This window comes from Poecilia reticulata, linkage group LG19, assembly GCF_000633615.1.
Source record: "Poecilia reticulata strain Guanapo linkage group LG19, Guppy_female_1.0+MT, whole genome shotgun sequence".
Taxonomy (NCBI): Eukaryota; Metazoa; Chordata; class Actinopteri; order Cyprinodontiformes; family Poeciliidae; genus Poecilia; species Poecilia reticulata.
The window spans coordinates 6,429,874-6,452,198 of record NC_024349.1 but is presented as its reverse complement, the minus strand read 5'-3'; the positions used below and the strand labels follow the sequence as shown (position 1 = coordinate 6,452,198).

The window sequence follows — 22,325 nt, the reverse complement described above, 5'->3', positions numbered from 1 at the left end:
CACACACACACACACACAATATAAGCAAACCGGAACTGCACACCTTTAAACGCAAATCAACAAATGTAGAGAAGCTACTTGTGTTCTTAATAACACAAGCAACAAACAAATGCCATGGCGTTGGAGAGTACAGGTGCATGAAAAGTATGCAGACTTTATATCTTTTTTTTTTTTTTTTTTTTTACAGTATGTAATTGAAAGCATAAGTGCAGAAATCCCAAACACATCATCTTTATGCACTCAGACATTAATGTGCATTTCAAACAGCTCAACCTATTCATTAGAAACATTTTAATGATGAAAGACTTCCTTCACAGTTCTGAGCAGGAAAGAAATGATTAAGAGCCCTCATATCCTGATCACCCACGCCTTCTCTTTAGATGCCACTTACAGAGAATTATGCACATTCTTAAAGTGTTAGTGGTAGTTAATGTGCCACTTTAAAACACGTATAAGTAATAAGAAACACGGAGGGGAGAATGAAGACGTTGTTCATAATCATTCTTGACTGATTAAGGGGATTTAATGCACAGCTTATACACACAAAGTACAGTTAGTTTCTAAAAGTCAGACTTTTTGACTCCTTCAAAGAAATTGTGAGAAATGGTTCTCCAAAGTTTTCTCTGGATGTTTTCAGTGATTTTGTGGGAATAAGCTGCTAGTTTGTGTTAAAAATACATCTGAACTAAAGGGATGGAAGGATGTTACATCTACACGTAAGGTAAAGCCAAACACTCAGAACAGTAATCTTACRGCTACTGGTTTTTCATTCCTGTTCTTAAAACTCTTCAGTGTAAATATTCTAAATATGAGGACAGTTTTCATGAAGTTAGTGTGTTGGTTTAAATCATCAATTTTTAAAGAGAAGCAGTAATCATTTTTGTTTTTCTTGTGGGCAACACCTGAACCTTCCTCCAACATCCTGTTCTCCAGTCTTTCCCATTTTGAAGAGTGGCTAGTTTTAAATTTATGTCTCAGAATTAAAAGAAACGTGTCTAAACRTGTTTACATTTTAAGCTATTTAAAAATTAAAAGTAATTAATGCTTTGATAACATTTATCAGACATGAATTGTTAGAAAATTCAACAAATGTGGCATTAGTGATTTTGTAAAAACACTTTTTTTTTAACCACACAAATGTAGTCTGATTTAAAGTTAGATTTTTCAACAACAAATAAATGCTTCATTTTCAGGCTTTTCATCCATTTACCAGGAATGCCATCACCTATGTTCAGTGCTGTTTGAGGTGTAAACTATTAAAGAATATGGAGTAAATGCATTGAGGAAAAAGATTCAAAAAAATCTGTAGAACAAATTCCCAAAGCTTTTAAACAAACACAATTACATGAAAAGATTGTACTAACAAGGTTAAATAGTTTATATCTATTACATTTAATGTGTATCGAAAGCAATAAGACTGAACTGCTCAAGGTTAAATAGTTTATATCTATTGCATTTAATGTGTATCGAAAGCAATAAGACTGAACTGCTCAGTACAGTACTTACCTGAAAAACGTCACAAAGAATTGGACAAGATCCATGATACTGTTGTGTTGGGAGAAGGCAATCTATTGGAGAAAAACAKAAGACAAATCAGGAATTTCTGAGTGGTCWAGAAGGRAATCTGCAAAATGTGAGTAATGGTTAATACAATTATATCAGGAAGGGTAAAGAACCACAATACAGTTACATTTTTCCATTACACCAAACCTGCCTTGGGACATCCAAGAACCTCTGACTGATTTGCCCAAGTTGAAATGTGACATAGTGAGGAGGTTAATGTGACGTGGCACACACAGGTCAAGTCAGCGCTAAGAACCAAGTTGGCCTGTTAAAGGTCACTGATTCACTCAAAGACTTGTTATTAAAACCAGCGTTAAAAATAAATAAATAAAATAAAAACTCAACAAGAAATGTCTGATGTAATATTGTGGAAAGCGATGAGAACAAGGTAGAAGTTTCTGGCAGTCGACATCAACACTCATTTGCTCAACTGGATGGATGTGGTGTGAAGGAACGGCCTGACCTGCAGCTAACACGGTCAGGCCGCAAAACTGCAATTCACTAAAACACAAACGAGATAAAACTAGGAATGAACAATACATTTCACAATAAAGGTTATAATTAATTAGAGCTGAAAAGTTTTTTTTTTTTTTTTAGCTAAAAAGGAAGGCAACTGGAACACATTCTGATTATAATTATGTAACGGATACAAAGTGCAGCCTCTCATGTTTCCACGTTCAAACTGGATGAAGAGTTTAGGAGTTTCAGCTTCTTCACATGAGCCACCTTCTTTTTAAAAAGGGACCAAATGTAACTGAACAACTGATTCCAACACCATTTCATTTACAATGTCTTCATTACGCAACACAGCTGTGAATTTCAATGCGTTGAGATGTTATGTGATCATCAAACACAAATTGGTACATATTTCTGGAGTGAAATGAAAATGCACTGTTCTTTAGAAATTGTCACCACAAAAAAATCTGAAAAGTGTGGAGTAAATGTGTTATCTAACCCCCTGTATTCTAATGTTCTTTAATAAAATGAGGGCTACAGATTATCAAATTATTTAAAAAAAAAAATAGAGTTATGGGAAGTTAGTCAGAGTCAATGGAAAGACGAATAGAGAGCAGAGCTCCAGCTGTTGCTTTTAGAATCTCTTAAAGAGACAGTAACCTTCAACTGAGAACAAAACAATGCACCAACAATTACTATGTTAGTACTTTACAAGGGATAAATACAGAGAAATGCTAAAAGAAAGAAAACCTCCACCCCTCAGCCTGGGGTGAGGTTTCAACTTCCGGCTGTTGACCTTGTCAATGTTTAAGGTCAAAGCGTATCCAGATGTGAGAAAACCATTGAAATAAATCCAAAAGAAAATATTTGGCAAAATTGTGAAAATTGACCTTCTCTAGCTCTTCCGGTAGATCTTGGGCTTTTATTGCTAATAGTTTCCGTTGCAGCTAGTTCTACAAAGTGTTGACTCAGAAGGGATGATTTTAAAAGCATTAGGGTTTAATTTGTAAACAATAAAAAAAGAAAATTAAAAAAATGTTATCAATTAATCAAATTACTTCTATGTCACAATTACGCACTACTTTCATAGAAGTAAAATTCCAATTATGCAGATTGAAGTTATTGGTCGTAACATAAAAAAATGCAGACGTTCAATAGCATTTAATTCTTCTGCATTGCAGATTAAACTCAAAGTCAACTAGAAATAAAAAAAAAGTAGTAAAAGTAGTATAATTTTCAAACATTTATAGAAACATGTTTAACATAATTTGACAGAAAGTAGCAGCATCTAAAGATTTACCTCATATTTTTTTAAAAAGCGAATAAGATGGATTGACTTAAAACAGTGTTTAAAAGAGGAGAAACAAATTCTCAGGATGAAGCTTGGAAACTGCCAGGCGATACAGGCAAGGAGTTTTTTTATAGTCGCTGTGATTTGTGAGCATTTAGAGGCTTATCTGTACATAAACCTGAGGCTAGAAGGTTTTAAATGAAAACACTCTAAACATGGATTGGTTTTACACTTACAAATGAAGACATAATAAAAGCATATACAAATATTAAATTGATAGGAATCACTAGTTATTTTTGGTGATTTGTGTATTGTTGCCTCAAAGGCAATATGTCCAGTGAATAATGAGTCAGGAATATGGTTCATCTTCATTAAAGGAGAGATTACAGACAGCCCTAGCAGCTAAATCATATATGATAGGCCACATCATGGTGACAAGTCATTATCTACTACAGATGCTTTGCAGCCAGTCTGCCCCGAAAGCATTTAGAACCACAAAAACAATGTCATCTGCAGCTTTATTCAGCCTCTGATTGGCAACATGTAGTGCTGGGTAATGGAGCACAATTTTGCTTTCAGAGGTGGACCATTTGCGTCACATTTGTTGCTCTGAATTGCAATTTTGAAAAAAGTGGATGGTACGAAATGGCGAAAAGAAAAAAATAGAGGTAACCACAGGTTGTTTAAACAGAGGCCAATAACGGCATCACTAATTTATATTTTCTATAACAACGAGCCGCCGAAAAGCGACAAACGACTAGATATTTGTGTATTTTTCACAAATAGTGAGAGGGAGGAGGGCACTTATTTAGGACGAGGATCTTTATTGTACTAAACTGTTCTTGGAAAACTCCATTACCCTCTTAAACTTTGTTCACCTTTGACTTCTCTCTACGTTATTAACAAGAAGATGAGAAGCGCTGATCTGAGATGCGATGCTCACTGACACGGCTAACTTGAAAAGCACAAATGATTGTCTGGCTTTTTAATAAGTGGGGCTCCTCTGTTCTGTGCTTATACAACTCAAAGCAATATATGTAGGGTTAATTTAATTTCAATCTGTTCATCTCAGCCATTCATTTTATTTGAAAACTAGACGAATGGTGCGTAAAGCACATGGTTCCCAAATATCTGTGATGGAAAAAGCCGTGTTTTAATTTTCCAATACAATTACGGCAGATACTTGACAGGCTTTGAATATTTAAAAATGAAACTTGCCGAGGAAGAAAGTTAGAACAGATGAAGATCTAATGATAGAAGGAAAGAGAGAAGGAAAATGGATGGATAGATGGAAATAATGTCAGGATATGGAATACAAAAATGTTCCTACATTCTTTTTCCACTTTCTATAATTCTCCAGTCTTGGAGAATCCTTAAAATTAATCAGAACATCCAATAACCCTGAAAGCAAATGTCAAATGATGTCACTGAAAAATCTCTGTCCATCCCGATTCACATTACAAACAGCTTATTTTAAATGCTGTTTGAGATTAGTCTTTGTTTTTTAACAAAGACTAATCTCTTCCAGATTTCAACCAGGTCTCCAGAATCAGTCCAGCATCACGAGGCCCAACCAGGAAAGAATCCTTATCCTGTAATAGAAGCTATTTGCTTTTATGGCGTGGGCTCGGTCCATAATAAGTAAGTGACTGTCGGCCAGGAAATTTAATAGAAAACTATTACTGGGCCACCTCCACAGATGGACCATCCCCGAAGATGTTATTACCTCAAGGTGGTCCACTCATCTACCATGCGATGTGGTGCGACAGGATATAAAAATCAATATGTGGGAGTGGGCTAATTAACCAAACGGGCACTGTGTGCTATTATTAGTAATCACTACTCCTATCTCAAACTATCGTATTTCTCAGCAAAAACCTTCCTGTCTTGCTTAAACAAAGTCGGTTAGTAACAGTAGAAGGGTTTCTTGAGAACTGGTTGATCATTTTGATGTGTTTCAAATAACCTGCTGCATTGTGGTGACATAAATTTGATCAGAGTGCATCAATGAAATAATTTGTCTACCAATGAAAATTAAGTTGGTGAATCAAAATCTTAAAATTTTTAAAATTTGCAAAACACAAAGGTAGATAAATACAATGCAATAAATTGATTAAACATCATGTTTGATAATTTATTAGAAACCTGCTTAGTGTAGCTGCAACGTTTGGATAAAGTAGTTCTTATATAACATACATGTTTCAAATTCTCCAAATTTTATATTGAATTGACTATTATTTAGTCATAAATATTTATATTTTAAGTTTACTTTAATGTATTTGCTAGAGTATTGTTTTTTTTTACTTTTTATTGCTTTATAGCCAAGGCTAATATCTTTCAACATACTAAATTTCAGCATTTATTGTTACATCCGTCATTATTCAACGTGTATGTCTTAGATTGTAAGGTTGAAGATAATACATTTAATCTATTTGTGTATTTCCCTTTAGAAAATTTTTTGCAACATCTTAGCTCAACAAGCACCAATAAATCTGTTTCTAAGGTCCTTAAATTGTTGATTTGTTTACTTCACACTGCTTACAAATAGCTGTCTCTAATTTTAATTCATAATTAGACCCTGATCCTGAATATTATGATAATTTGGCAACTCACTTTGTGTAATGTTGGATCACTTCCCCAAAACAGATAAAGTGGGGTTTTTACAGTCTAATTGTTTAATTAGACTTTCTTTATCTCCTTACGTTTATGCAGACGTTTGGGGTGTGAAAATCTGACAGTACTCCCCTTGAAGAAACTTTGCTCTAATTGGACCTTAGGGGACTGCCTGAGTGGTTGGCATTCGGTTTTAATCGTTTTGTCTGCCACGCTGTCACAGGTTTTTATGCAACCCCAAGACACTTGGAGAGGATAAACACTATTTTTCCAGTGGTAATTCAAGACCTGTCCTACAATCAAATCTTCTGACTCATGTTTTCAAAGAAAGCATAGAACGCTAGACAGCATCTAAAAATAAGATTGTTTTTTACAGAAAATCTACTCCGGATTCAGCAGTCAGGCGTTTGTTGTTACCTGGATCTTGATGGGCCATGAGAAGTTACTGACGTACACGTAGAAGGTAATGTTGGGGTTGCTTCTGAAGGTGAACTTTTCACAGGAGAAACTGTCCCTGTAGTCCTTAATGTTCGTTTTGGACACAATGGGAACCTCCTCTCCAGAAATGGTCCCAGCTGTTGAAACAAAGTGTTCATTCTCAGTACAAAGCCATTTAGCTTTTAATATAAAAAATAAAAATGAATAAAACAAGCTTACACATAGAGATGGAGGAGGTGCTTTAGCTGCAACATGTTATTATAAATGCATTAACGAGTTTATTTGTCCGTTTCAAACAACAGGAGAGCACTCATGTGCAATTATCATTATTTCTTAACTGCATTTAACTTTGCTATTGTTCAAAAAAAACAACAACACAGTGTTGTAGAATTACACATGCCTATTATATTTCATACTAAAATGGATACGATGTGGGTGAAAAGCTCAGCTTGAACGAACGACAAACATCCCTTTTCTGAACTCATGATCCCACTTCTTTATCCATAATGCGATGCCCCAAATTTCCCATTTAATATTCACAGATTTCTGGTAAGGCACCAAATACATCCAGAATTCGTGTATGAAACAGTTGCTATTGTTTGAATGTGAGTAATATTGTTTCTGGGCGAGCATTGCATTGCCCATCTTAAAATTAGAAGCAATTTTTAAAAGAATAAGGGTAAAAATAGACCATTTTCCATCTGTCTTAATGTTCCAAATCATTTCTTTTGCTTCTTCATGTCAGTGCTTTCTCAGCATTGATATTCCAATCCACAGCTCTGAAACAAAGCACTGAAAATGACAGCTTGAGTGTAGCTACGTGAGCATGTTTATCTTAATTGAAATCACCCCCCACACCTTCTTTCCCCCCACCAACTAAAGGCGCCTCTTGCTCTCCTCAATTGTGAAGAGGCTTCTATTCCTTCTGAGACAAAACATCTGTGCCGGGGAAAAGTGGGGACTCAAATTCAAATATTAACGACAGCACACTGGAAAAGTTAAGGTTGGCGTGTGGGGTTAACGCGTTTTGGTGGGGAGAAAATGTCAGTGTTGAAGGAACGGAGAGAGAGCGCCAGACGACTTGGGAGGAAGAAAGGGAAGGCGGGAGATAAACAGTGGCACCGGACATCTGCAGTGTCCTTGGGTGTCTTTCCTCAGGGGACCAACAGCAGCAGAGACACCGTAAATGCCAACAGAGGAGGTTTAACATTTGGTTTTGTTGCTTCTGCTTTAAAATACCCAATTGTATGTTTGCTGTAATGCAAAAATCAACAAAATCCCATACAGTGAGAATCCTAAAAACCAAGAACTCTGAGTTAAATTACTTCATAGGGCAAATGACAGAGTAGAAACAGAAAACTTGAAAATATTCAAAGCTTTAAAGCCTTTTCATTTTTTTTTTTTTAAACATACATATTTTAAGAAGCCTGTTTCTGAAACAGACTTTTGGAAACTGTGTATCTCTAAATGGAATAGCACTTTCATTTAGAGAGTGATGGTATGTTGTCTGGAACCCCAGACTCCCACCGTCCGAGTCTGTAAACAGAAAACAGACGGGGGGTTTTTTCCTGGACATAAACAACCCCCCTTTCTAACAGGAATATGTCAGACAGGTCTGTCTCCACTTGTTGGGAACACAAAAATAACTCAAAATGTGAAAAATGAACAGCTAAAAATAAAGAATTACTTTTTTATTCTCCATGGCAATGGAACGACTACATAATAAGGAACAACCCAAATTGAGAGAAGAGGACAAAGCACTGTTTATGCCACCAATATGACAGGAAGCTCTAGCACTGAGTTGGCAACCAGGTGATTTTAAGATGACTGTCGTTTGTGAGCATAAAGTTTCTGTCGAGACATCTGATGAAAATGTTCGTACCTGTCAGAAGATTGCTTTATAGATCAAAATCAATAATTATTCTGTCCAAAAATCTTCCCTCAAGTTCACAATAACTACAGCAGAAAGTCATTCTTTTCTCCGTGTCTGTGTATGATAGATTCTAAATTTCTTTGATCAGTATTTTAGCTTCCATTTTAATTTCCATAACCTCCTGCCTTGTGTGCTTTTTTTCTTTTTACTGAAAACATGGACATGGAAATAAATGTTGTTACCAAACGTGACAAGTCAAATCAAGATGAAAATAAAGGTTATAAACCTGATAGTGTTTGCTCTTTAACTATACTTCATACATGTATTTCATTCAATGTGAATTGTTTCAGGTGAAATTAGCTCAATTTAATGACCCAAGCTAAACTAAAGATATACAGTCTGCACAATTATGTGCAAATAGGAAATAATTGATAGTGCTCCAGCGACCTTTCTGCAAAATGCCACATATCTGTTAGGTAACTATTATTTGCAAAATCTACTGTTGAATATACCTCAGGAAAAAAAAATACTAAAATGAATTTAGCTGCAGCTAACAGTCTATCATCCTTGTTTAAATTGACTGATGATTAAATTCAAACTAATAGGACTGGAACTATTGTGTTTGCTTACCGTATTTTCTGCACTATAAGTTGCACCTAAAAGCCTCCAATTTCCTCAAAAGCCGACAGTGCGCCTTATAACCCGGTGCGCCTTATATATGGACCAATATTGAGCCACAACAGGTCTAGCAACTACGGTAAGCAGCCGCCGACTTYATTTTCGCCCATAGAAGAAGCGCGCGGTGCATGCTGGGACAGTTGTCAGAACGCTGGTTTGTTAATAAAGTTTGACTGACCTATCTACCTACCGACCTGATAATCAGGTCGTCTGCAGGTCATGTAGCACCAGGTTCTCCACCAACATGCTGTGCGCGAATGGAGAAGGGTGACCATCATCCGGCCACGCCCCGGCCCAGTCGCGGAAGGCTCTCCTCGCCGACCGGAGTCCGACTGTTTTTGTTGACATTCTTTATGTCAACAAAGTGGCTTTAGATATTCATCCGGGGAGCTTCGACTAGGGTTACCAAGGGACCAGCCCCTATACATTTAAAGCTGGAGGGTTCGGGGGAAGAGAGACAGAGACTGCGGCGGCAGCGTGTCGGTTGGTCTGTTACCCAGAAAGCAGTTGGGCACAATATCGCAACACCAACACCGTGAGTCAAACAATGACTGGGGCAGCCTACTATATAAGGTACTGGAGGACCACTTCTTCATTATTACACGTCCACATTTGTAGAGTACGGAACAAATCACGTCCCGTATACGTTCAATACGGGATGGGTGGCAACCTTAACTGTAGCGTCTATTCTATGCGCCTTATAATGCGGAAAATACGGTAATTTTAGTTTGCAGGAAATAACAAAAATGGCGCACGCACAAACGTACCTGTTGAGCCCACGGACCACGTGATGTTGAGGTTAAAGTTGTTTGATGCATTGATGGACATGTCTAAGTTCTTGTTTGCCTTAAAATGAAAAACATAAATCCAGGGGGATTTTGTCAGGGAGACAATATGCACAACAGCAAAAAAACAGCATGTCAAAATTTTATTTTAGAAAAGCTAAACATCAACAGCTAACTATGATCATTTCTAATACATATATTTGATGGAGAGCAAAACAACTACAAATATGAGATCTACTCTTAAAGATGTTACCTGCTCAGGTGAGGCCATGAAGTTAATGGCGGTGTAATGCTTGTCATCCTCCTGGATGAGGCTGAATGTGAACTGGTAGTCAATCAGGAGGTTATCTATTGAAAAGACGAAAGTAAGAAATATAAATATGATTGGCCAGGAAAAAAAGAACACAGGAACAAGTCTGCCTGGGAGCGTTTTGAGTCATTTACAAATTCTGAAAGTGTAGATTCTAAGTTTCCTAATGAATGTGAAACACAAATAAATTTTAAAAAAATAAATAAATAAAGCCATTTGAATACCAACACTAACAAACTGTTCCCATATCTGATTCATCATATTACACTGCAAGTCTTGAATACATCTCACAATAAGCTCTTCAGTCCATGTCTTATAATCGTGTTCTACAGAGAATAGAAGTTGTGAAGCTCATCACATGAGAAACGAAAAAGTATTCCTGCAAATATGAATGCCTCCGATCATATCCTGGACTGTTTTTCTTTTTTCACCTGTATCTTTGATAGATTTTGTCATCTAAGAACTGTACATCTGTTAGCTTCAGAGATGTCTAATTATTCTAATGTCCTGCCACTCTCTTTCTGCTGCTAAAGTATCCATCCACGCATTGCACTCTGGAGAAAGTTTATGGATGCACAACAGTGCCCCAAGTGGAGAATTTAATTAACTGTGCCCTTCTCCACCCAATGAAATGGCTCAGATTTACTCTGAAAACAAGCTGAATTCAAACATAAAGTTCACCATTTTAAAATCTCTGAAGCTGTTTTTTTTAAAAAGTATGAGGTGATTTCCACAAATCCCCCCCCTCCTCAATTTCTGCTTTGGCGATTTGTTTTTGGTTTTGTCATGGCGCATCACAAATCTAATTCATCATATTACACTGCACCTGGTGTTTGACATAATATAGTTGACAAAGAAACGTGCTTAGGACAAGTAGAAATACATTTTGTAGTCAAAAGTATTATTTTTGCTGTACAGTCAATATTAAAGTAGTATGATAAGTCCATCTATTTATCTCTAAGACAAACGCATTAAACTGAATTTTCAGTTACTCCTTTAAATACATGAGTCTGGCTAGTAAGTCTTTTATGGGGACAAGGTAGGATTATCAGTCAGCATGCTCCAAAACTTAACACAAAGCAATCCATAAGAGGGAGAGCTCACTAACAAACCCTGAGACAAAGCTGACCACTGTCGCCTTGAGCATGCTATGTTAAATCTGTGCTCAATGGCCTTTTTGACTGCAGGGAGTGTCGTGTTTACAAAGCAGAATAACAAAGCTCAAGGAGCTCCAGTGGTGTCCAGAGGTTAAAACAGGCTCCGGGCTTCTAGTTTCCTGTGTCCTCCTCCTCCTCAATGAGCCTGTTGTCAGGCTATGACATTTTAAAAGGGACAAAGCCTTGGCAAAGGCTCTGAAGTCAGTAGCGGAGCGCTGAAAGACATAACAAATCACAAAGTACTGCTGCGGCGCTGTGAAGGACACCCCGTCATGCAAATAAACACAGACAGCAGCATGAGCAGGAACTGAGGCAGACGTGTGCACCTCCATAGATACTCTTCCTACTTAAAAGTTGCGCTACCGTTTCGTTACCTTTCAAAATTAATAAATGAATAGGTGTGAGATTGAGTGAGTAGACAAGTGGAGAATTTTGACTCCTCCGTCTCCTTGATTAGCTCAATCACTCACTGCCTGTGATGCACTTGACATTTTCACGACAAGTCATTCTGTCATCGAACAAGCGCCCCTGGTGCCAAAGTGTTAAGATGCGCCATCTGCCCGGAGCGGAAGAGTGCGAGCAGAGAAGTGGGAAGCAACGAGAGAATAACCCATAAAACGTGGATGTGTGTGTGTGTGTGTGTGTGTGTGTGTGTGCGTGTGTATGTGTCCAGTGGAGAATTACTCACAGTAACAGGTTCCTCTGAGCGGATTGCCAAGGTAACGGTTTTCTGAGTCACATCTGCAGCAAAGAATACAGGATAGAGAGAAGCAGATGAAGATGAGCGCTAACAGATTGAGAGCAAAAAACAACGCCTCTTATCAGGTGCGGTGTATGCCAAGTGCCAGCGCATTAGCTCCTGCTGTTGGCACCTCATCAAGCCTCTTAACTTCTGACATAAAGGAAACAATCTGACGGCTGATAGAACAGACTTTTACCTTAAACTTTCATTAAATTTAAACAGCGACGAGAATCACAGTTCATCTCCCCCCGATTGCAAAGCAAAAAACGTGGTACTGAAAAAAATCAGTCCAACATCAGTTCTCACTTGATTAAGAAGCAAAATACGACGCCGACATTGGAAATGGGGTTGAAAATAATCAAAGAAATCTCTTGGAAACAGGTGAAACTGATGTAGGCATACACTATATAAAAAGACGCCTAATCTTCTGTGGATATATTTTAAGGCACATCGTTTGACTTTGTGAGAAATGTTTAAAGAAATTATAAGAGATTGAAGGAAGAAAGTTCTGAACCAAATCTGGTTCATTCTTGGCTGCAATTTCCAGATGTGAAATGGTGATGCATTATAAAAAATAATCATCAAAGGTCTAATGGAAACATATCCTTCTTGGTATCTATGGTAACTTTATATCAGGATTAAATCCAAATATAAATTGGGAATCGTGAGACAAATGTCAGTTTTTTTTACTAAGGAAAAGCTGCAGTGATAACTATAGTAGATAGTAAGACAGACAGAAAATTATGCTGTCGGAAACATCGTTTCCTACAGCCAATCACCTACTTCTTTAGATAAAAACAAAACAAAAACCATCATTATCTTCTGGGTTTAATAGATTTATAATGCTTGATTTAGGAGAATGTTTTTCTTTTTTATCGGACCTGCAATTTGAAGCCATTAAAAGGTAGAATCCAAATGGGAAGATTACTATTACTTTATTTAAATAAAATGTCCTCAGCAGTGATGCTGTTGGTTCAAACAGCTGCAGTTGGTCAATTTGTGGACTCAGCCAAAACAGGCCAACTTTAAATATGAAGAGCTGCCAAGTAAAAATAATTTGTTTATATCCACAGTGGGATGTCAACGGTTCTGAGAATATGTGTGCACATTAGTGCGTTTTATCAACCTCATGGCTTTCCAAAGCGCTCTAATCAATCCAAGCATATGGCCATGTTCACTGGACTGCATTGCCCTTTATCTTATTTAAATGCGTCTCTCCGCTCTGAATCTCAGTTGTTTATGCCCCGAACTCTCAACAATTCATTGTGAAGCGAAGTCTTTCTCCAAAGTATTATCCTATATGAGCTGGAACTGTACAAAGAAAGTGAAAGTGGTTCTAAAAATTACCTCTCTCATCGCACCAACTATGCTTCGCAGTTATTTCATGTTTCAGACGACTAATTAAACTTGTTAGAATGTGAAAAATCAGAGGTGGTGGTGAGGAGTCGGAGAGGACGGCGGTGGATGGGCGGGCGGGAGGGAGGGAAGCCGACTGAGAGACGACAACGCCGCCGATGATGAGGAGGAGGAGGCGGCTGTGAAGCAGCGTTACATTGTAAAATGATCGACTCCGGTTCTTAAAATAATTCGGCAACACTTCAGGAAAGCTGGGGGGAGATTTGCGTCACTTCTAAAGACTCCACTTCTTTCGCACGATGAATCTTTCAGGAACTTGAATAGTTTTTGCTGTTCTCGCTGCTTGATGATAAACAGGCAGAATGTTTTGTTCCATACGACAAAAAAAAAAAAAAAGGGATGAAGGACAAATGCTGCCACAGGCTACAGGAAGCTTAGGGAACATCGCCGAGTATTTAAACATTCTGGCATTTAGAGGGCAAAATCCACACACCCACTTGCTCATCAGTATAATTCAGCTCCTCGACTCATTCAGTATCTTAATTTAATCTACACCGGCATGCAACCATGCACGCGTCCAAACTTCAGGCAATCCCCCTTTGCTGCATCTTAATTTGATCTAGACGCGGCGTGAACCTTTGTCTGTGCCCGTGCAACCTATAAACGCAGGCTACGGCGGGCACAGAAAGAGTTCGTTACCGCCGCTGCCTCCTGCATGAGAAATTTTTCTGATTAAAGTATCCATCTAAATGAGCAAAAAGGAGAAAAACTTTCCCGATGACTGATCGTCGTAATGCCGCATAGACAAAATCATTATTTTTTCCACCCTCAAAACAATTATTATTCTGCACTAATGCACTCTTTGCTTCATTAGTACAGCTATTATTTCAAGTCTTAATAGCAGCCGTGGCTTCAGTGTAAGCACAGGTGGAAGCCTGCATGTGTTTTCTTTGTGCACTTTGCAGCCTTGTGGTTCGGTCTGCTAATCACTGCGCTGGACTGCATTTTCTGGAAGAAGAAATCAATGTGGCACTTTGTCGATTGTGCAAAGTGCTATATATTCAGTATTACAGTTGACAGAAAGCAGTGAGGATTCACAGAGGTCTTACTCTCCTGCAGCCCCTCTTCATTACCTTCAATACTTCAGGGTTTGCCTCAACACCAATAATAACGTAGAACGTTAGAAACCACAAAGCAAAATGTTATGAATTTGTTTGTTGTTCAAGCATTTTACAAGTTTAAAGTTTAGTTGGATTAAAATTATTTATTTAAAGAACTGGGCAGTAACATTGCATGCATTTTAACAATATTTTGAAGAAATACTAGGATCTACCTTGGTTTCGTTAGACATGAGCCAGAATGAGAGGAGAGTATGATATGCTAAGCTACTAAAATAATGTAACATATTGTTTATTACAGCTAAATATATAGCTTTGGTGCCTAAAGTGTGGCCTGGTTGCCTTTTGGTGTCCTTGAAATGAATTTGATCATCCCCTCCAACCACAAGACAAGTCAAAATTTGGCCAATAAAATAGAGTACGATTAATGACCACAAAGATTGTGAAACTGTTTATTTTTCCTTTAATTAATGCAACAACTTACCTTAATTACAATAGAACTGAAGAAAATACTTGTGTTTTAATACATTTATGCTACAAAAACTGTAAGAACTATAAAATAACTTTGTTCAGGTTCTATCAGACTAGATTTAAAAATAACTGGCAATGTCAGTATTGCATATCAGCGTTGCGTATCAGCAGCATATAGTGATGCTTTCACATTATTCACAAATAGTTCATGCCTCGTCTCTGACCCAGTCACTGTTTCCTCCCTGAATGCCAAAATATGGAAACACAGTTTAAAAGCTGTGGCAGCTTCTCCTATGAAAATTCAGAAGAAGCTCTAAATTTGCATAGAGCTTTCCGACTCGAGAATTCTTTCAGAAAAGAAATATTGTGACTTTTTTTATAAAGCATATCTCATTACAATGCAAAAAAAAGCAAAAGTTTAAAAGGTCAGAGTCAAATACGCAACTAAATAAGTGTAAAAAATAAAAAATAGAAATACAAGATAGTGCATGAGATTTTATTTCCAGCCAGGTATTGGCAGCCTTTGCGCAAAATAACTGAGAAGAAAACCGTTTTATGTTAAAAAGCATGAATGCTTGTTCAGCTTTTCCTGTGACCCATCCATAACTCTTATTGCATTATCCTGCTTACAGCTGTAAAAACAAGGCTTAGAGGAAATGGCCCTCCCACACAGCTGGAATCCACCGGATCAGCACAAATCACCCTGGATGTGGACTTTCTGGGCGATAATGCAACCGATTCCTTCGTCGTTTCCACCCCCCCATCAAATCCGCAGCATCACCGCTTCCGAGACTCCATATGAGGAAATGGGGCTGGCTCACAGAGATCTGACATCAACGCTCGACACCACGTCATGAGAGCCATGAATCACCCCGACTGAATTAATCACACACATGAATCTCGTTGTGTGATTGAAGCAGGGCGACTGGCAGTCAGACCGTCTCAAAATGAGATCCTGTTGATTTTATTTGATGCACAGACAGCTGTTTACTTATACCTTACGGCTAGATTTGTTTCTGACCTGAATATACTAATGCTAATACTGAATATTTCATTATTAATTTTCTAATCTAATATTATAATTAAGTATGAAGCTTATTTTTTCTAAAACTGAGGTTTTTGTTTTGTTTTTTTCCGTTTTTTTATAGGCGATTTCTCATCTGTTTTTTAAGAACTTTGCTCTGTCAATGCTAATTTCAGTCTGTTCAGATTGTAAACGGATAATATAACCTGCTATAAAAATTGCATTTAAGAAAGGCTCTTCCTGCGTACCTGTGGTGAGCCATTATCAACTATATATAGGAGAAACAAAGTCAAACTGTGTGTGAGGAAGCAGTCGCTGTGAAACAAGTTCAATAAACTTTTAAAGGAAATTACAAAACGACCTGAGAGTATATCATATTTTATTAGGAATTTGTATGGCATAACCACCTATTTTCTCAAATCCAGCAGGTTTGTTAACAGAGGCTAAAAGAGCAAAAGGATAGATTTGGGTTTGCATCTTTGTTTGTTTGTGCAGCTGATTCCACAGAGCCCTAAAACCATTTTTAGAATGAAATTAACTAAATAAAAGTGATATTAGGCTACCAACAATCTGCATATGGAAAAGCTTCACAGGACTTAACAATCATTGGTTGTTTTGACGTCCTTCATGGTGGAGTGGAGTAACAACGTGCAAACGGCTAGTATCGATAAAGCTGATGGAAACAAGCTTAAGAATATAGGAAAATATCAAATAAAAGATATTTTTTACATTCGTTTCCTGAAATAAAATGCAAAAATGGTATACTTGCTTCTCCATTTGTAACTTACTGTGCTAAATTTCAATTATAACCTTTTTTCTTTATCAGTATTCTCTGAAAACAGCAACAAATGTTTTGTTTTAAGCTTTTTGGGAACATATTGTCAGCCTGTCTTTGTTTTGTTTTTTTTCCCCCTGATATTGAGTTGATGTTCATAGGAAAAAGCTAGGCTTATTTTGGCCAAAACCAGGACATGGGGTTTCAAAAACAGGAGAAATAAACCAGAGTGTTTGCTTAGATTCAGATTTTTACTGAGTTTGTTGTACTCACAGCTGGCACTGGTCTCCTTTGATCCCCTTGGTGGTGCAGAAGCACTTGCCCGTTAACACCTGGCATACGTTTGCGTGACCGTTGCACTTACAAGCTGGAACAGGTGACAAGAACAGATGTGGGGGAAAGATTGATAAGAACGAGCATGAAAAGAGAGAGAACACATCCGTGAATAGAATACTCTATCAACAATAAGTTGTTACCAATGTTTGAATTGAAAACACCTGAGAGAGAATTCACATCCCAGCATTCCTACAGCCTTCACAATTGTTCTTTTCTTGGGCCGTTTGTGCTAAGCTAGGCCCCGGATTCTTGCTGTTGCATCAAACACACGACGGAAATTGATATTGATCCGGAAACGACGGCAAACAAAAGCCTTTCCCAAAAAATTGTGTGAACTTTAAAGATCTAACAGACAATTGAGAACCTTCCCCACACACCTTTCCCCCCAGCTGTGTATGTTTGAGACTCTGTATGTGTGAGGAATGTAAAAGGTGCAGCAATAGGTGGGTGGACTGGCTGCTAAAGTGCTTTGGCAGAGGCAGGCTTTTAGGTTAGCATTTGAAGGAAAATAAGAGACCCCTTTATTTTAGTTCACCGAGCTCAAAACACTGAGAAGACGGATTACTGAGGGGTCAGTGGGCCTTCTACCTCCATTCCCAAATTCTAACATGGTGCATATAAATATTTTACATGACTGGAATGCTTTTTACCAAGTGTCTAAGTTCTTGCTTTACGACATAGTCTTACTGACACATTGCAACTTAAAGATACCATCCAGATGAGGGTTTTTTTTCCCCACCAACAAATATGGATAGTATAGATTTTTACTGGAAGGTTTAACAAAAATACAGAAAGGTGTAACAGTAATGCTGAAGGAAAAAAAAAATATTCCTGCTTTGAGCATATCTTGGTTGATGACATCACAAGAGGCACAATAATCGAGCCACTTAGTTAGTAATGGCAAGTAATTTCCTGACCAAATTCTTGACGGATTTTGAAATATTAAGAAGCTTTTGAGTTGCAGGTGTTTAACCCTTAAGCTGGGATGGATTCTGCTGAGTTTGGAGCAACTAGACGAAACGGTGACAAAGATTCCTTTTAGATCTTTAACTTGAACAAATCCGTCTTCCATCTGACAGGTTTCTGTGCAGACTGCATGGTGCAGCAGATGGTAGCCCTGCTGCCTTTGAGCACGGAGTTTGTATGTTCTGCCTGTGCGTGTGTAGATTTTCTCCAGGTACTCTGGTTTCCTCCCACAGTCCAAAAACGTGAATGTTGGATCAGTTGGTGTTTCTAAATGTTTGTCTTGTGAGCTTACCCAAACAGCTTTGCTCCTTTCCGACTACCGACAGAAATTCTTGCTCATTTCCTCACATTTTGCTTGCCCAGAATGGATTGCAGCGAAGTTAGACTTGGGTAGATGCCGTTTTACCAATTGACATTCTAAACTTTATTTGAATGAACTGTGTCATAATTACGGTATAATTGATCCGAGTCACATTCAAATGATTTTGATTCTGACAATACAATTCTGTAGAACTGATTTGATTACACATTTCTGTATAGATGGATATGAACTGAGTTTTTTTTAAGTTCGCTGAGATAAAATACATAAACATCATGAACAGAAGATGAATTTCCTCTGGTGCTCACTGGAATGTGCAAGCACAGCAGAGATAACTGGAAGAGCTCATTATTAGATGGCCTTGCACAAAGTCAATGATTTAATGCAATTATATGGGTTTCCTAATATATGAAATGGACGCGTTTGTTCTGCCAAATGCCTGGAGAATACATTTGTTGTGAATCTGTGCAAGGTAAACAAATTAAATAGAACAATAAGTGTCTGATTCACAATTTTTTTAAACAACTTGAATCAATGAGCTGATAATTGAAATTGAAACTGATCATTTAAATCTGGGCCAGGAATCTGCAAAATTTTCTGGAATACAGGTAGTCTTAATTCAGTATGAAGTGAATTCAAATCATGCAAAGAAAGAAGAAAAATACAACAATAATCCAACTTGGACCAACTCAAAAGAGCAAATTATTTCAGTGTCTGAAGAGGAATGTGTGTAAAATCTTGTTTTTTAATGTTTTGTTTGGGAGGAAGGAATGCTTCATCAATTTAAACTGTGGATTCATATACAGGTTTCAGTGACAAGTATGAATTCACTTCAGAGGAAAATGAACAAATTGCAGAAAGTTTTAAAGGTGCTCTGTTGTTTATTCTCACTTTGCAGCTTTACATTACATCCATTAGAAAATAGTCTCTAGGGATACAAAGCTCCCACGGCGATGTGTTTTTGAATGTGAGCGTGCGTGACTTCTGCATCCCATACTTCAAACAAATGCCTAGGTGTAATTTCTCAGGAATTCTTTTTATATTTCATGTCAAAACACAAGAGGGGGAACTAAATCTCATCTTTACAAGGAACCTGCAAAACCGTAGTTCAACCAGTGTACAACTCATTCAGCTGACAGATGCAGAAAGACATCAGAGAGCTATACTGTTATTCCTCTGACTTAGTGCCAACTCCTCTGGTGTGACTGCAATCATTCAGCGCTTTAAATTTAGTAGAGAACACAGTATAATCATTATCTACAGTGAAAACAGCGACTCTGTAGAAAGTATAGTTTGCAACGACTGAAGAATAATTTTCTTCATTTGGCAGCAGGCTTAAGATATAAATCTACTTTTATCCTCACCTGAATAAAGAAGTCTTACAAACAAGGCAAAACTGAGCACCACACCTACGAAATCAGTAAAGGAATGAAAATGGGGAGCTTTAAGTTGAAACTTGTCTCACCATTTTCAAAGTGACTTTGGATCACTCTGAAAATTATCATGTGTCCTGATTGTGTACGCTAGAAAAGTGTCTGAAAATGTGTAAAACTCGCCGCATAAATTACTTACATTTTTCTAATAGCAAAACAGAGTTTCTACAAATCCTTGATTTCATACATTTCCAACCTGACATGTTTTAAGTTTCAGTCAATTTTGCAACATTCTGGACATCTGACTAGAAAACGTTCTCCACATTGGGCTGGATTATGTAAATGTTCCACAAGTCTCAAAATAACACAATCCGAGAGAAATCTATTGACGGTTTATAATCGGCTTAGATAATCCCAACCCATACGTTTTTTTATTTTTTTTTAAATAATCAAAGTTTAAATGCTTTGTTTGGCTTCAAAACCAGACCCAACGCTGCAGCAGCACGTCCAGATTATGTCCACTGGCTCAGAGGAAAACATTTACAACTGGAAGCACAAAATAAATAAAGTCAAGGGAGGTGCAGCACTCACCCTGGCATTTGCCGCCATTGGTCGGGTCGCCGTGGTAACCCGGCATGCAGGTGTCACAGTGTGGACCGGTGGTGAGGTTGCGACACTGCTCGCACACGCTGCCGTTCACACACGTGCTGTGGCCGTTACACTGGCATGCTGAGGAGAAAAGGAAGTGTTGAAAGGTGTACATAAAATAAATGCTTTTCAATACACCTGTCTGAGTGTCATGTGGGCGTCGATTTGGGATTAGGGATTTTGCAGCTACGGTTGTTGTTGCTCCCCAGAAATGATAGAAACCCGTTAGTGCTGTCGACAACTTGTGTCTGCAATGTCATATTAATTATTTTTTAATCAGTGCTGCCATTTGGAATTTGCTTTATTGGAACAACTTTTAATTGGCCTCTGGATACATCTACAACTGGAAAAAAATAAAAACTTTAGAAAATTAGGTCACTGCCTTTCACTTCAATGTAGAGCTTTCCAATAATCTGCAGCCAAGCACCATTTAGATGATCAAATTACCACTTTCAAAAGGGTATATTATTATCATCCGCTAATGTATAGTGAAGAAGTGAACAAAGAGGTCACATTAAAAAGGAAATAGTAGCATAAGGTTGCACAGAGTCACCAGGGAGGGATTAGTTGCATTCTGCAGCTGAAACAGGAGATATCGTTTTCAAACAAAAATCAAAAAGCCAAGAATTGATACCCAATAATGCAGCAGATATACTAGAACCTGAACAGGACGGCACAGGGTGCAGCTCACTCACCAGGGCAGTTAATAAAGGCCCACTCAAAGCCTTTGTCTTTGAGACAGCTGGCGGGCTCCAGGTTCATGTCATGGGTTTGGCTCTGCTGGCCTTGCTTTGCCACTCTTTTCATGGGCCCCCGATAGGAGCCCTCCATGCAGAGGCCCTTCCCTGTGCTGCTGGGGTCCCCACACCAGCCACACTCCGGCTGGTCCAAGCACTGGGAGCACGTCCGCAGTCCAGAACAGTTCTGAGCTGGAGTGGAAAAGAAGCACAAATTCACTATTTGGGATGTTTTAACTCGTTGCTGTAATTGATCTTCACTGCAAAAAGAAGCATTTTTGGTCTAGTTTATAGTGCAAATACTTAAAATGAGACAAAGCTAACTTACAACAACTTCTCAGCAAGATATAGGAGCTTATTATAAGTAAATAATCCCTTAATATTAACAAAAAATACTTGTTCCATTGGCAGATTTCACTTACAATATTAATATTCATCAATATTAAGGAATTATTTACTTAAACAAGCTCCTATATCTTGCTGAAAAGTTACTTGTAAGTTAGTTTTGTCTTATTTCAAGTGTACTAAGATATTATTTCCAGAAACTAAGATAACTTGGTAAGACTTTGTGTTTTTGCAGTGTTTTTTCAACAATGGCTTTTCATATATAGCAGTCTTGCTAAAGCATTTATATTTCCTGAACCTATATACATGTTAATAACATCCATCCATCCATTTTCTTTACACCCTTGTCCCTCAGTGGGGTCGGGAGGGTTGCTGGTACCCATCTCCAGCTAACGTTCCGGGCAAGAGGCGGGGTTCACCCTGGACAGGTCGCCAGTCTGTCACAGGGCAATACAGAGACACACAGGATAAACAACCATGCGCGCGCGCACGCACGCACCCACACACACACACACACACACACACACACACGCACACACACACACACACAATGTAATAGTGTAATTCTGTAAAGACAAAATATGTAAACCAGAGCTAGACCACCAGCTCTGATTTACAAAATAGACCTGCAGAAAGAAATTACTCATAAAATATCTTACATATGCATAGTGTTATGCTCTATGTAGAGATTTCCTTTAGCTCTGATTGTATGTCTCACAATTTTGTAATTTATCATTGTTTATTAAACTCTGAAAGCTGAGAGGCTGTTAATATTCTGTCCTAGAAGGCGGTTAGATGGGCCTTTTTTTGTTGTTGAGCACCTGCCCCTGTAGTGGTCTCTGTACGGCCCTGGCCATATATCTGCCGTAGCCAATACTAGGGACATTCTGTCATATGTGCATGGTTGTAGGTGAGGAAGACGCCGGTAAACCCAGGTAGTAATGAGGAAAT

General features: G+C 38.1%; 1 protein-coding gene across 1 annotated transcript in view; it reads right to left on the bottom strand.

The window, feature by feature from the left end:
• Window positions 1-22,325, bottom strand: part of atrnl1b (attractin-like 1b) — a 90,006-nt gene that overhangs the window by 24,589 nt on the left and 43,092 nt on the right. Inside the window, exons 11-18 of the mRNA XM_008436729.2 lie at window positions 20,988-21,221; window positions 20,236-20,373; window positions 16,924-17,017; window positions 11,853-11,905; window positions 9,951-10,045; window positions 9,680-9,758; window positions 6,341-6,498; window positions 1,507-1,568 (exon numbers count right to left, since the gene is read on the bottom strand). Coding sequence (XP_008434951.1) covers window positions 1,507-1,568; window positions 6,341-6,498; window positions 9,680-9,758; window positions 9,951-10,045; window positions 11,853-11,905; window positions 16,924-17,017; window positions 20,236-20,373; window positions 20,988-21,221 — 913 coding nt within the window. The remainder of the gene's footprint in view (window positions 1-1,506; window positions 1,569-6,340; window positions 6,499-9,679; window positions 9,759-9,950; window positions 10,046-11,852; window positions 11,906-16,923; window positions 17,018-20,235; window positions 20,374-20,987; window positions 21,222-22,325) is intronic.